The sequence below is a fragment of the Arachis duranensis genome, chromosome 1 (genome assembly GCF_000817695.3).
Source record: "Arachis duranensis cultivar V14167 chromosome 1, aradu.V14167.gnm2.J7QH, whole genome shotgun sequence".
Taxonomy (NCBI): Eukaryota; Viridiplantae; Streptophyta; class Magnoliopsida; order Fabales; family Fabaceae; genus Arachis; species Arachis duranensis.
Window position 1 is genome coordinate 94,796,773 of NC_029772.3, and position 12,714 is coordinate 94,809,486.

Below are 12,714 nucleotides of genomic sequence, written 5' to 3' on the forward strand. Positions count from 1 at the left end.
GAATCCGCAACATTTTTTTTCCCATAAAGTGAACAAGTAGCTTGCAGTGTGTTAGCGCTTTTCGTACAACACGTATTGATGATCCAGTGCACGTGGTGCAAACCATAACCATCGCCTGACATGTTTGTTATTCATCCTTGCTTACCTTCTTGTGCTACCATTATCTTTTGGATTTGAAGATAACGAAAGAAAATGAAAATGGGTTTATGCTGTAATTGTTGCTCACTTTTGTCTTTGAAATTTATTCTTTGACGTTTGTTATATTAATGTCCACATTTGCTTTTCCCTCATCATGATTAGAATAACATATCCCTTTAGCTAACGAATATTACATCATCCTTCTATATGTGTCAATCCAGGAGGAACAATCATAGGGTTCAATTCTATCCTCTCATCGTAATATGATTGATGGAAAGTCCAAAAACGAAAAGGAACAAAGCAAGCCAAAATAATTGGACGAAGTCTTGCAAAGGGTAAATGGGTAAATGTAAAAGGTCACATGCAATATCTCAACAGCTTTCTTCCTTTTTTTTAGGACCCCACAAGGGGTATTGGGCTGGGTCCTTTGATTGCAAAAAAAAATCACTAATGATGGATCTCAACAGAGGCACACTAGAAAGTTAAAAAAACTGCTCTCGTTGAGAGTCGAACTCAAGACCTCCCGCTTACTAAACGGGTGCTCTAACCAACTGAGCTACGAGAGCTTGTTGGTAAGCATAACATTTAAATTATAAATATTTAAAATATATTCCTGGGAAAATTGGCGGGTGTCTCCTGAAGCTGAACGGTGAGAGCCTGAGAGGCAGTTAGTTATGAATTCTCAAGTGTGATTCGGAAATGTGAGAGACACGTGGCGTTCTGCATTCTCTTCTCTTCGCTGAGTCTTCGTTGAGGTAGTTAGGGTTTTACTTACCAGTGTGTCTGAACACTGAACTGAACTCAATAGAATTCAGGAATGGAACCCGATCCTTCCTCTTTAGCTTCTTTCAGCAGCACTGATATTCAATCTCTTGCCGGTTCTCTCTTCTTTTTCTTAGCTCTTTTTCCTTCTTTTGTTTTCGTCGTTTCTTCATTGTATCAGTCAATGATCGCATTGTGTTGCAGATCTGCTCGCAGATCTGGTCCTCGGTGAGCAATCGGTCGATGATGATTTGAGGCCGAAGCAGGAGTTTATGTGCCCTTTCTGCGGCGAAATTCACGACGCCGATTCACTTAGCTACCACATTCACGATCAGCATCCCCGGCATCTCACCAATGGGGTATTCACTTCTTTCTCTTCTCTTTTCTTTTCTTTTCTTTCTTTCTTTCTTTCTTTCTTTCTTTCTTTCAGTTCTAATTCCGATGTCCTTTGCCGTTATTATTGTTATTTTTGTAATCATAATAATTTCTTGTACGTGTGCAGCTCCTTTTCAATTTGTTGTTTCTTGCTTTAATAATGATCATGGTGTTATTCTGAAACTTTGATGTTCCTTCCAGTTCATTAGCGTTTTTTACTTTCTTCTTTTATGAATTGCTATGGCGGTCTTTTAATTACGAATGGTGTGGAAGTGTGGAACTGTAGCATTTGTAGGTAGGAGTTTTGACTGTAATAATCAAAACGGAAATGAATTGTTTATAACTCTTAATTTTTTAGATTACATTAATCAACTTATTTTTTAAAAAGTTTTCATATGAAATAATTATGTCATCGGTCCATGCAAATTGAATTCGTTTTTAATCATTTTTATCCACTTAAGTTGGGATCATTATTATTGTCTAGGTAATTTAGGGTAGTCGCATTCATGTTCCTCGTTGAAATTTCACAGCTTATGTTTTCAGGACTGTCCAATTTGTGAAGAATCGTTAGGGATGGAACTTGTCGGTCATATTGCTAAAGAACATGGAGATCTTCTGAAAATATCCTTTAGAAGCTGGGATTCTTTCCATTTTTTGGTTATTTTTAGTTTTCACCTTCTGCTGAATTGGATCCACGCTTATTTAATTGCACCAGCCACATTAATCCGGGGATATATTTTCATATGGTATATCTCATTCCAACTACTATTCTTTTTCTTGCTAGATGTGATGGATAATTGGTGTGGTTTTTACAAGTTTCTCCTTGACCAGAAATTACGTGCAGCGCAAAAGAAGGTTCAGGAGTGGAGGCTCGAATCCTACATTGAGAAACGAACTGGATAAAGAAATATGGAACCACCTATTAAGAGATTTTTCATGCATAGCTCCCTCTGAGCTTGATCCTTTGCTCTCATCATTTATTTCCACCCCAGTTTTAGCTGACGAACAATTCAGTGCACAAGTACAACCTCCATTGGAAGCTATTGAAATGCAAAGTTTAGAAGGCGATTTCTTGGAAAGGTAGGAATGTCGGTATTTTATGTTTGATCAAAGAGTTTTCGTGCTTGGAATCTCAGGTTGATATGATCATGTTTAGTCTTGCTGTCAAGATCGTCCTTCACAGCTGTTTCTTTCCTTATGCTGTTCAGAGAACCTGAACCGTTGCAACCACTGGACAAGGATCAAGCCGAGAAAGATCCAAGGTTTGAGTTCGTTCAGAGGTTACTGATGTCTGCTATTCTTGATAATAACTTACCAATGAAATTGTAGCTAGTTCTGACGTTATTGAGGGAGGGGTTTATGCTCATTCATAGAGTGAATATGTGGCAGAACGATTGAATGTGTCCATAATGTAACTAGACTTATCTACAATTGTTCATATAAATGCAATTAATAGTATTTTGATTGTCACCTGTGTTGCTTCCTCTTGGCCAATTGCCATTGTGAATGAAATATCCGCAAACAAGCATGGATCCTTGGAGAAAGCAAGTACTTGGAATCTTAGATGAGTGACAATTTCGAGTCCCAACCCAAATAGTTGCTAATTTGCCATTTTACAATACATTACTTTATACGTCCCCCAGCTTTTAAATTGGCAGTTAACCTTCTATCCAACATTAAACAACAAACATTAGGAAGCAGCGGCTTGTTAGTGTAATATCTGATCTTAACACAAGGATTTGTATACTGGGAATCAACATGTATCGCATATGCTAGACAACAATAAGTGAAATAAGTTCTTTTACATAGACTTTGGCTCTTCTCCCCATGATCTAGATAAGCCACATAAAAGAAGAAAACCTTGGTTAAAAAGACTTGACATCCTGTGAAGAACAGAACTATAAAAGTAGACCATCCTCAAATGAAGAACGTATAAATTTCAATGCCTACTCTTTTCCTGAAATACTTACAGAGGCAGAAACCCTTCTGTACTATTTTAGGAAAATACAAGTGATCCTAAAGTTTATGTATAGCCTTCCGGAAAAATAACTGTTCAATTAATGGACAACACAGTATATTAGGCAGGAGCTGGGCAGCTTCTGTTTTTGAAATAAAAAACAAGGTAAGAAAAAATTATATCTTTGCTCATCTCAGATATGTACATCGGGTAATAAAGTAATTATAATCAGGATGTTCAATACGCAATCGCCTGAGCCAGTTTTCGGCAGATTGCATCAGAGAATTAGCTTTCTGACATTCGGAAACCCCCTCAGGATCCCAGACAGAAACTTTGAACTTGTGAAAAGCAAGCCCAAAGATTGGCAGGGATAACTTTGATGATATGTCCCTACCTCTTGAATAATGGATATGAAGCCCATCAGTATTTGGACCTGATTCAAAGGTTAAGCAGGTAAGATTGATGTCCCTTCACATACATTTTGCACATATAAAAGCTTAACAAAGATAGCAAGGCATACTCTGCAAAGCCGTCGACAGGGAATGGTAGGTCAGGAAGCAGGCACTCAGGCTCTGTAGCGTTGGACCAGTAGGTATTCTATATATTGGATACCTTCGTAACAGAAACAGAAAATATTCCTTTCAAAATTAACAATTATAACATGAATCATCCACCCACAACAATTTGAAAACCAATAAGTATAGAAAAAACATACCAAGCCAGTGAAACCCAACTAGCAGGTGAGAGATCACAGCTCCAGTATGTCTTCAACTCTGGAAAGTGACGTGCAAGATCAGAAATCTGAATCAAACAATATGAGGATTTGTTAGACTTAAAAAGAAAAAGTCCCAATGTGGTATTTTACCAAAGGAAAATGTCTTGCCTTGTCTGCTAATGGAGCACGATTATAAGGTGTCTCACGCTCGAAGTATTCAAATATTTTCTGACCAGGTGGGTTGCAGCTCTGAGTCTCATCACTAGATGAACTCACAAAAGGCATACTTCCTGACACCCTTTCCAGACCATGATTGTTGGCATCTGATATGTTAAGATGATTCCTAATGCTAGGGATGCTATTTGTTCCTCGTTCATGACAATAACCACTGCTACTATCACTGCTTGTCTCTCTTGCTGATTCAGAATCACTTTCTTGACTAGGCTTCCTGAAATAAAATAAAATTGAGAAGAACACTATGTTATTGACACACTAAACACGTGGTTAGCTAATCAACTTCAGTTGAAATGGTAAACTGGCCTCCTGTAAAAGGACCAGGTTCTAGGCTACATTCATTTCAAAATAAGACTGAGAAATGGAAAAAGGTAAAATAACTAGGTGGTCTCCTATATCTGAACTCCTAGTAAATGGGTGACTATATCTTTTTTATCATAACAGATATAAGATAAATATGTATCATACTCAATGTCATCTAGAACTTGCAGGAAAAAATATGAATAGTCCTCCTAGTAGGCAACAAGAAGTCTATAAGCAACAAATGCACAATTGACAGAATTTAATAGAACTTAAGGTGGGTAGCAGACAGAGGGAACACGCGCAATGTTCCACTTGATTCAGCTAATATGTGTAACATGAGGTAAGTAAATCAAGTTTAGCTGTGATGGTGTATTGGTGTGACCCTAAAAAAACTAGCTCAAGATAATTTAGTAGCATCATATGACAAAGGAGGGCAGATCATGGTAGCCACTTTATTATTGTGATCAGCTAATGTTTCTCATACAGATGTTTCATCCATATCAGTTTTCAGACTTTCAGCAAGGCTAAGGAATCTGAGTTCTTTAGCTAGTTAGTCCATCATCATGCTTGCACCAAACTGTTATCATTCATCATGCAGTTACTGAGAGAAAGTTATCAATATTCAATACCATGCCAGTAGCCAAGACAAGATCAATGATAGCTAACTACACCTAAGCATGATTGGATAAAAAATGAGTGCACTATAGAGAGAGAGACTTGGGAATAGCACCTAGCATTGAGAAGATGTTAAAATCTTGCCTTATATGGTTTCAACATAAATGGAGAAGACCTGTAGAGGCCCAATACCAAGATGTTGTTTGATTATTGTAACTAACCCCACCTAGTGGGACAAGACTTAGTTGCTCTTATTGTATTGTCATCCCCACACATGCAGTGATCAGCTGGAGCATATTAAGAATAGAAAAACTAGAGCAAAACTAATATGGAAGGGGTATCATGTATCACGGGGGCATAATCTCTGAACTCTGGCATTCTTCAATCCGTAGAGAAAAAAGAAAATTTGGTCTTGGCCTCTTCACCACCAGCAACAGTCATGCATTAATCAACATAACTTTATAAAGCTAAGTACTATCACACTCAATTATTGTAAGTTCTACTCAGAGGAGGCTAAGCATCAAGCTACTAAAGAGAATCTTAGTGTGATTGCTGTTTAGATACATAATCCTAATTTTTATGTCTTCCCTTGTAAGAGAGGATTACAAGTACAACCCTCCAATGAATAATAACAAATTGAAAAAGAGCACAAATTAGGAAAATTGCATCAGAATATATTAAATAATCAGAAATTGGCCAGTCGTTTGAGTTTCTACAGTTAGAACTAGCTTGTTTGCAGTGGCACACTGACCTTAACCGTGAAGAAGGTTTTGATGGGTCAATGTAGAGCTGAATGGCAGACAAGGAAACATTGTAATACTGCGTCACGGATTCACTCCCATTCAACATCAGAGGTACACCCGCCCCATATGCACTCCATTCCTTAAAAGATTCCCACAAGTCCCCAAGCACAAAGTATGGATGTAACTCTGCCTCCGTTGGCTTCCACTTCTTAGAGCTTGTCTGTTGATTCCCAAAAGAAAAAGAAAGTTTCCACCCAAATAAGCCAAATTGCCCTTTGAAACAAACCCAAACAACTGAAGCTATCTTGAATAGCAAGGGCATTCTAATTATATATACGCCACCTTCTTTGCAATAGCTCAATTTAAGGAAAATCTCAAAGCAAGGCATAAATTATAAAAAACATTGGTAGCATTCATCTATAAACGAAGCATTGATTAACTCAAGATCCCTCTTTTTTTTCTTAAACAAAAAATTCACTAGTAGGGTCCATTGCTCCTACTTCCCTACAAATAGAGAAAATTCACCTCATCGGTCATGCGAAAAGCAAAGAGTGATATGAATATCAAAATAAAAAAAAAAATCGTTGCAGGATGAAGAAAAGGATTGAATTGATGAGAACCTTGGGGAGATATTGGGCGGGAACAAGAGGAGTGGTGTACTCCAAGAAGCGATCCAAATTGGAGATGTCAGATGTAGCACGCGAAGAAATCGAGCAATCGGAGGAGGAGCCGGGCCTGTTCTCCGACGAGGTTCTGGAAAGCGAAGACCTCTGCGGCGGGTCGTGGTGGTGGTACTGGTGGTTGGGGTGGTGCTGCTTCTCCCTGTGTTTGCGGAGGGGCGGGGGGCTGTAGAATCGATTATCTCCGAGATGGCGATTCCGGGTGCGGTTTCCGCCGGATATAGCGGCGCCACCAGTGGCCGACATTGAGTTTGAGAAATAGGAGGCGTAAAACGACGACGTGTTGGGGATGTTAGGTTAAGAGAGTGTGAGTGAAAGTAACTAAGTGGAGAGGGGAGAAGAGTTGAGGGTTTAACCTATTTTATGCTATTCCCTATGTCTCACGCAATAGTCAAAACGCTTGTTTCTTATTTTATCGCGCGTGTTTAAATTATTATACTGAGACCGGTAGTTTTAGTTTACGCAATGCTACATGCCACGTCACTTAATCCGTAAATCACTACACTTTCCTGTATTCCTATTCCCTAGATTTACACCCCATGTGGAAATTAATACTAATGCGGTATTCAAAAAATCTAACATTAATATCTGAAAAATATTAAAAAATATTAATTCAGTATATTTAGTCAATTTAGATATAATGTTTTATTTAAGGGTCCACTATAACTAAAATTTCGATCGGATCTGTATTAAAATTATCAGTCAAATCGGATTCAATATTCGTAGTTTTTTTGCTTGAATCCAATCTGCGAATCGAATCGGATATTAGATATATCTCCGAAACACACAAATATTTTTAAAAATTTACTTTTATTAAAAAATATCAATAAAATTCATTTTTCTATTCTTTTAAACATGTTTACTATTAAAATAATATTAAACATATTTTTCTTAAATAATAAATTAAAATAATACAATATATATGATATTATTAGTTCAAATAAAACATAAAAATAATATTTACTTATTTATTTTTTTATTTTTGCGGATTGGATATACGGATATCTACACAAAATCCGCAATCTGATCCTATTAGTATGCGAATCGGATCCATATCCGCAACTTTCGGATCAGATTCGAATAAACACCACAGAGATGCAGATCGGATCTTATCCATGAACACCCCTAGCTCATCTATCAAACATAATATTATGTCTTAATATTCTATACTTATAAACAAACGTAGCCATACAGTTTGATATTATGGCTATCATTGACGAAGTAAGTACACAACATATGTTTCATATTCACTAGCAAACTCAAATACAATAGTCAAATATTAAGTTGAATGTTGAGTTTGAATATATAGGTGAGGATGGAATTCAACATGACCTAGACATAAAAGATGATAAAACTGAAGTGACGAAGGAACAGTGATAATGAAAAAGACTTTGAATCTAACTATGGAGCTTGTGGCGAGAATGAGGATAGTGATGGGAGAGGTGAGACAGTTATGGAAAACATAGTAATTTCACCCGCAGTCAGTCCTTAGATGTTCCACCTTTTATGTATAATTTGGATCCTGACGTCATGTATGCACTGAAATTATCCAAATATGTGAATATAGGTACATGAGGAGTGAGTGATATATTTTTTTCTGCAGGTGTTGTTGTTCCTAAAGATGGGGAGTTCAGGATCGAAATGGAATACAGTTTTAGATAATCGATCGTTGCGGCAATTAGGAGTTACACTATCTTTAGAGGAGTCGATTACACTGTGTATGAGTTTGAGTCACATACATTGTATGCAAAATGCAAGACATATGGTCGTGCGTGCGATTGGCTTATTCAATATTGCTTGATACGGAAGAAAAATTGTTGGGAGATACGGAGATATAACGGAAGGCACACGTGCACCATGGGAACTATTCACAGGACCACTCCAAATTAGACTCAGACTCAGACACGATTGCAAAGACTATAAGGCCATTGGTTGAAACCGTCCCATTCCTGAAGGTGAAATCTATAATTACAGAAGTTCAGTTCAGGTTCAATTACAATATCAATTACCGGAAGGTTTGGTTGGAAAAGTAGAAATCGATCAAAAAATTCTTTGATGGTTGAAAAGATTTTTACCAAGCTTTGCTATTGTGATGCATGGTAATGGTTCATAAGATGTCTAGCTCAATTGTCCAAATAGAAACACGACTCCTATACAACAAGAGTGAAGAGTTGAACGGTGTCTGGATACTTCACCGAATATTCTAGAGTTTCAATCTATATATTAGAGTGTTCCGACATTGCAAGCCTCTAATTCAGGTTGACGGCACATGTCTTTACGAAAATATAAAGGTATCCTTTTGGTTGCAGTTACATAATATGTGAACTAAAATATTGTATCAATTGCTTTTATCATCATGGAAGGAGAAACTGCAGATGCGTGATACTTTTTCTTCAGTAATTTATGAAGGCATATTGTTAGGAACAACGGTGTGAGAATAATATCCGATTGCTATGAATAAATAAAGATAGCAGTTTAGCAATGTTGATTGGAAATCTTCCTATTATTTCTTTATTTCTCACTTCAACGAGTGAAGTAAGCTTTGTTTATGCTGAATTTAAAAGCCAAATCATTACTGCATCACCTATTCTTGAACATACGTTTGTCTCCTGCATGCAGGTAGGTACAACCCGCATGTTGAAAAAGAAGTTAAAAGGAATCTGAAAAGGTGCACATAATCTCTAAAAATGTAACTAAAATCTCTGACGAAGGAAAGCATTACGTCTCTTGCGTGTTGAGTAATAATTGACTCGTACACATTACGTCTGTGTATTGTATCAGGACAACTCTAAACATCCACAATACTATAAATCACCTCAAATATCAATATGGTGCGAATACAGTACTTATTTTTTTATATAAAAAATAATTTATATCCTAGTTCTAGATAACATCAATACTTAAAAAAAATATTATTTTAAGTGTATATAATTTCAAATTGTATAACAAATAAATTATTAAAAATACTTACTCATAATATACATGTATAACATTTTTTTTATAAAAGATAATATGTTAACTAAAGTTTCTAATGATATTAGATACTTTAAAAATTATTTTCACAATACTAATAAGATAAAAAATAGAAATGTTTATCGGTGTATGTAAAAAATATTTTATGCAAAATATTTTGTAAATAATAAATAAATAAATTGTCTCTACTTATATAGAATGTGTATTTATTCGAATTCATAAAAATAACTCATCCAACATCAATAAATTTAATATGTGCAATAATAATGCATAACGTTTTAATTTATGTAATAATAGTACATGAATAAAACAAGCTATATATTCATTTACCAAAAAAAAAACTATAAATTATTCCTTGCGAGTATTTAGGAAGGGGAAATGTGAATCAAACATAAAAATTTTATACACACAAGATATACAAAAAAAGAGTAGAAAATTGTGGTATCAACCATGAATAATAAATTAAACTAAACTTATTATAATTTATAAGTATAAATATATTTGTTTTTCAAAGAGGTTTACCCAAGCTGATAAAAGATTTTGGACCTGATGGAAGGGTAGTCCGAAACTCTTGGGCCAGGTCAGGTATACTCATATTTGGGCTTATTATGGACCCTCTTCAACTCTGGTTTCTTTAAAGAGGCGTCGTACTCCCTTTAATTTACCAAAAAAAAAAAAGTGGCGTCGTAGTAAAAGAGTGGACTTGTGTGGTTTTGGGCTACGGAACAATATCATAAAAGGTTATGCGGTTCAGATCCTTACCAAGCCTTTATCTGCTATTTCTTTTGAGAAATTGAGGATCAAAATGTGAGTTGCTTTTCGACCATATTCGAATTTGAGGGAGTATAAAGGAGAGAAAAAATAAAAATTTTAAATTTTTATTCGTAACAGAATTATAGAAGTAGTTAGTTTAGTTTTATTTGATGGTATATTATGTTTTTAGTGAGTTTTGGTATAAGGCAACTATACATATTTTTGTGTTGTTTATATATATAAGCTACAACTGTAACTTTAAAAGTGCGAATATATTCGTTCTCTCTCTATTTTTTTTATTTTATTTTTTGCCTTCTAAAAAAGTTATGCGAAACAATTTTGCATTATTTTTCGAATACACTTCTTTTGTACATTTTTATAATATAAAAATAATAAAAATAAAAAACTGAATAAAGGAGGGATAGATATAGATAACCTATAACGTTCTTGAAAAGTTATTATTCAATTGGGTTAGATTAAATAAATTTTAAAAAATTGATCTAGGATCCAATCCATTTTTTTTGTGGTTTTCACCTTTTGTTAAGATCCAGTATAATTTAAAATTTTACAGTTCTAACCGAATTAAATGATCAGTTTTAAATGAGGATAGATAGAACTCCTGTTAAAGAAATGGGGTTTTGGGGTGGGGTTGTGTAATTTAAAATTTGTGTTCTAGAAGGGCGTCTATAAACTTTTGTGCCCAGTGCATTATTAAATTTCTTTGGACCATTAAATAGTAAACATTACACACTTTCGTTGAACGACTTATGGATATTCTTATAACTTTCCTGAAATTCCGTTCGTCCTAATCGCAATGTTTGACAAACTCCTAAAAAAGAAGTGGAAGATGTAGAAGAAATCTAAGAGAATTTTACATAAAATATTTAATTATGTGTTATCATTATAGCAAAAAGTTTATATAATTTATAACTTTAAGAATTTTATTGCATGATGATAATAAAATTAGACACTCTCCTTATATATATATTGTAAAAAAGTTAGTAGTTTAGAAACCATTGAAATTACTATAAATTAAGATCCAAACTTGTTACGTTTTGTCATTTTGTCAATTATTGTGTTATATTTTATGAATTGAAAGGATGACATACATATTTATTTTATAAAAGTGGATCTTATTTAATCTTGTCATCATACCCTTTTTTTTATGTAGAAACTAGTGAGGTTTAATTTGCTTTAAACAATGAAAAATGGCATGTAATATTCTAGTTTCTAGAAAAAAAAAATTGGATTAATTAATGGTCAAATAGTCAATTATATTTCATGCGTTAATTTATTAATTATCAAAAAATTACTTATCTAAAATTCATCCCTTAAAAGATACACGAGTAAAACAAATTAGTAGTTTCATTAGTTAGACTATAATATTTTACTAATTTGATTCATTAGATACTTTGGGATCAATTTAAAACGTTTAATATTAAAAAAAAGTTAACTATCATTTTTGTTCCTAATATTTAGGATAAGTTTTAAAGTTTTCTCTAACATTTTAATGGTTCTATTTAAGTTCTTAACGTTTCAAAATTGACTCAATATTGTCCTGCCGTTAGGGATCCGTTAACAAAATTGACGGCAGGACAAAATTGAGACAATTTTGAAACGTTAAGGATTTAAATAGGATGAAAATGTTGGGGACAAAAATAACACATAAAAATAAATTTTAATTTTATTCTTCAATAATATCAATTTTTTACTGTATATAGTATTCAATTATTTTTTAATCACATCTAAGCAAATTACAGTTAATCACATTACTTTCATTCTAAATAAATTAATTTTTTTTATAATTTTACTCATAAATTACAGTTAATCACATTACTTTAAGCATAAAATTATAAAAAAATTAATTTATTTAGAATGAAAGTATAAAATTATAAAAAAAAATTATAAGTAATGTAATTAAGTAATAAAAGTAAAATTATATTACTTTAAGTGTAAAATTATAAAAAAATAAATTTATTTAGAATAAAAGTAATGTGATTAAGGGTAATTTACTTAAATGTGATTAAAAAATAATTAAATACTATATACAGTAAAAAATAAATATTATTAAAATTTATTTTTATGTATCATTTTTGTCCTCAACGTTTTTATCCTATTAAAGTTCTTAATGTTTCAAAATCGTCTCAATTTTGATCCACCGTCAATTTTATTAACGGAACGATAGAATAACATTGAGTCAATTTAAAACGTTAAAAACTTAAATAGGACGATTAAAATATTAGAGACAACATTATAAAAACGATACTTTACTCTTTTAAAAATTAAGTTGGTGCGCTCACGATCTTGAATGAAATTATTATAATCTAATTAAATTGATACACTCATGATCTTGAATGACCAATATTTTAGTTAATAAACAGTTTTTTTTATAACATAAAAAATATATTTATAAAAATAGAAAATATACTTGATTAAATTTTTTTTTTTACTTTTTTTATATTAACT

The 12,714-nt window shown here is 33.4% G+C and overlaps 2 protein-coding genes and 1 non-coding gene across 4 annotated transcripts; 1 reads left to right on the top strand and 2 right to left on the bottom strand.

Moving 5' to 3' along the window:
- Positions 1 to 630: 630 nt before the first annotated feature.
- On the bottom strand, positions 631 to 704 carry TRNAT-AGU (transfer RNA threonine (anticodon AGU)). Its single transcript has one exon. It is a non-coding gene; the product is annotated as a tRNA-Thr (tRNA).
- Positions 705 to 736: 32 nt separating this feature from the next.
- On the top strand, positions 737 to 2,745 carry LOC107463940 (protein DEHYDRATION-INDUCED 19-like). 2 transcript variants are annotated; one of them, XM_052253417.1, is made up of 5 exons: positions 737 to 1,016; positions 1,117 to 1,259; positions 1,819 to 1,896; positions 2,114 to 2,355; positions 2,484 to 2,745. In XM_052253417.1, exons 1-5 carry the CDS (start codon positions 956 to 958, stop codon positions 2,602 to 2,604), a joined length of 645 nt encoding a protein of 214 aa, XP_052109377.1. In that variant the 5' UTR covers positions 737 to 955; the 3' UTR covers positions 2,605 to 2,745. The 2 variants fall into 2 exon arrangements, with proteins under 2 accessions (XP_052109377.1, XP_020981597.1); XM_021125938.2 differs by having other exon boundaries at positions 738 to 1,016; positions 1,105 to 1,259.
- Positions 2,746 to 3,013: 268 nt separating this feature from the next.
- LOC107463205 (uncharacterized) lies at positions 3,014 to 6,917 on the bottom strand. The gene is made up of 6 exons (XM_016081962.3): positions 6,463 to 6,917; positions 5,851 to 6,062; positions 4,116 to 4,395; positions 3,948 to 4,033; positions 3,753 to 3,844; positions 3,014 to 3,665 (listed from the first exon to the last, which is right to left on the bottom strand). The coding sequence occupies exons 1-6, from the start codon at positions 6,766 to 6,768 to the stop codon at positions 3,421 to 3,423; spliced, it is 1,221 nt and encodes a 406-aa protein (XP_015937448.1). The 5' UTR covers positions 6,769 to 6,917; the 3' UTR covers positions 3,014 to 3,420.
- Between the last annotated feature and the right edge of the window lie 5,797 nt (positions 6,918 to 12,714).

What these genes read in the sequence shown, in the direction of transcription:
- LOC107463940 (XM_021125938.2), top strand. Translation starts at nt 956, where the DNA reads ATGGAACCCGATCCTTCCTCTTTAGCTTCTTTCAGCAGCACTGATATT. An exon ending in TGATATTCAATCTCTTGCCG is followed by an intron (nt 1,017 to 1,104) that starts GTTCTCTCTTCT and finishes ATTGTGTTGCAG; the next exon opens with ATCTGCTCGCAGATCTGGTC. An exon ending in AACATGGAGATCTTCTGAAA is followed by an intron (nt 1,897 to 2,113) that starts ATATCCTTTAGA and finishes ACCAGAAATTAC; the next exon opens with GTGCAGCGCAAAAGAAGGTT.
- LOC107463205 (XM_016081962.3), bottom strand. Translation starts at nt 6,768, where the DNA reads ATGTCGGCCACTGGTGGCGCCGCTATATCCGGCGGAAACCGCACCCGG. An exon ending in CCGCCCAATATCTCCCCAAG is followed by an intron (nt 6,063 to 6,462) that starts GTTCTCATCAAT and finishes GGGAATCAACAG; the next exon opens with ACAAGCTCTAAGAAGTGGAA. An exon ending in AGTTGGGTTTCACTGGCTTG is followed by an intron (nt 3,845 to 3,947) that starts GTATGTTTTTTC and finishes TCTGTTACGAAG; the next exon opens with GTATCCAATATATAGAATAC.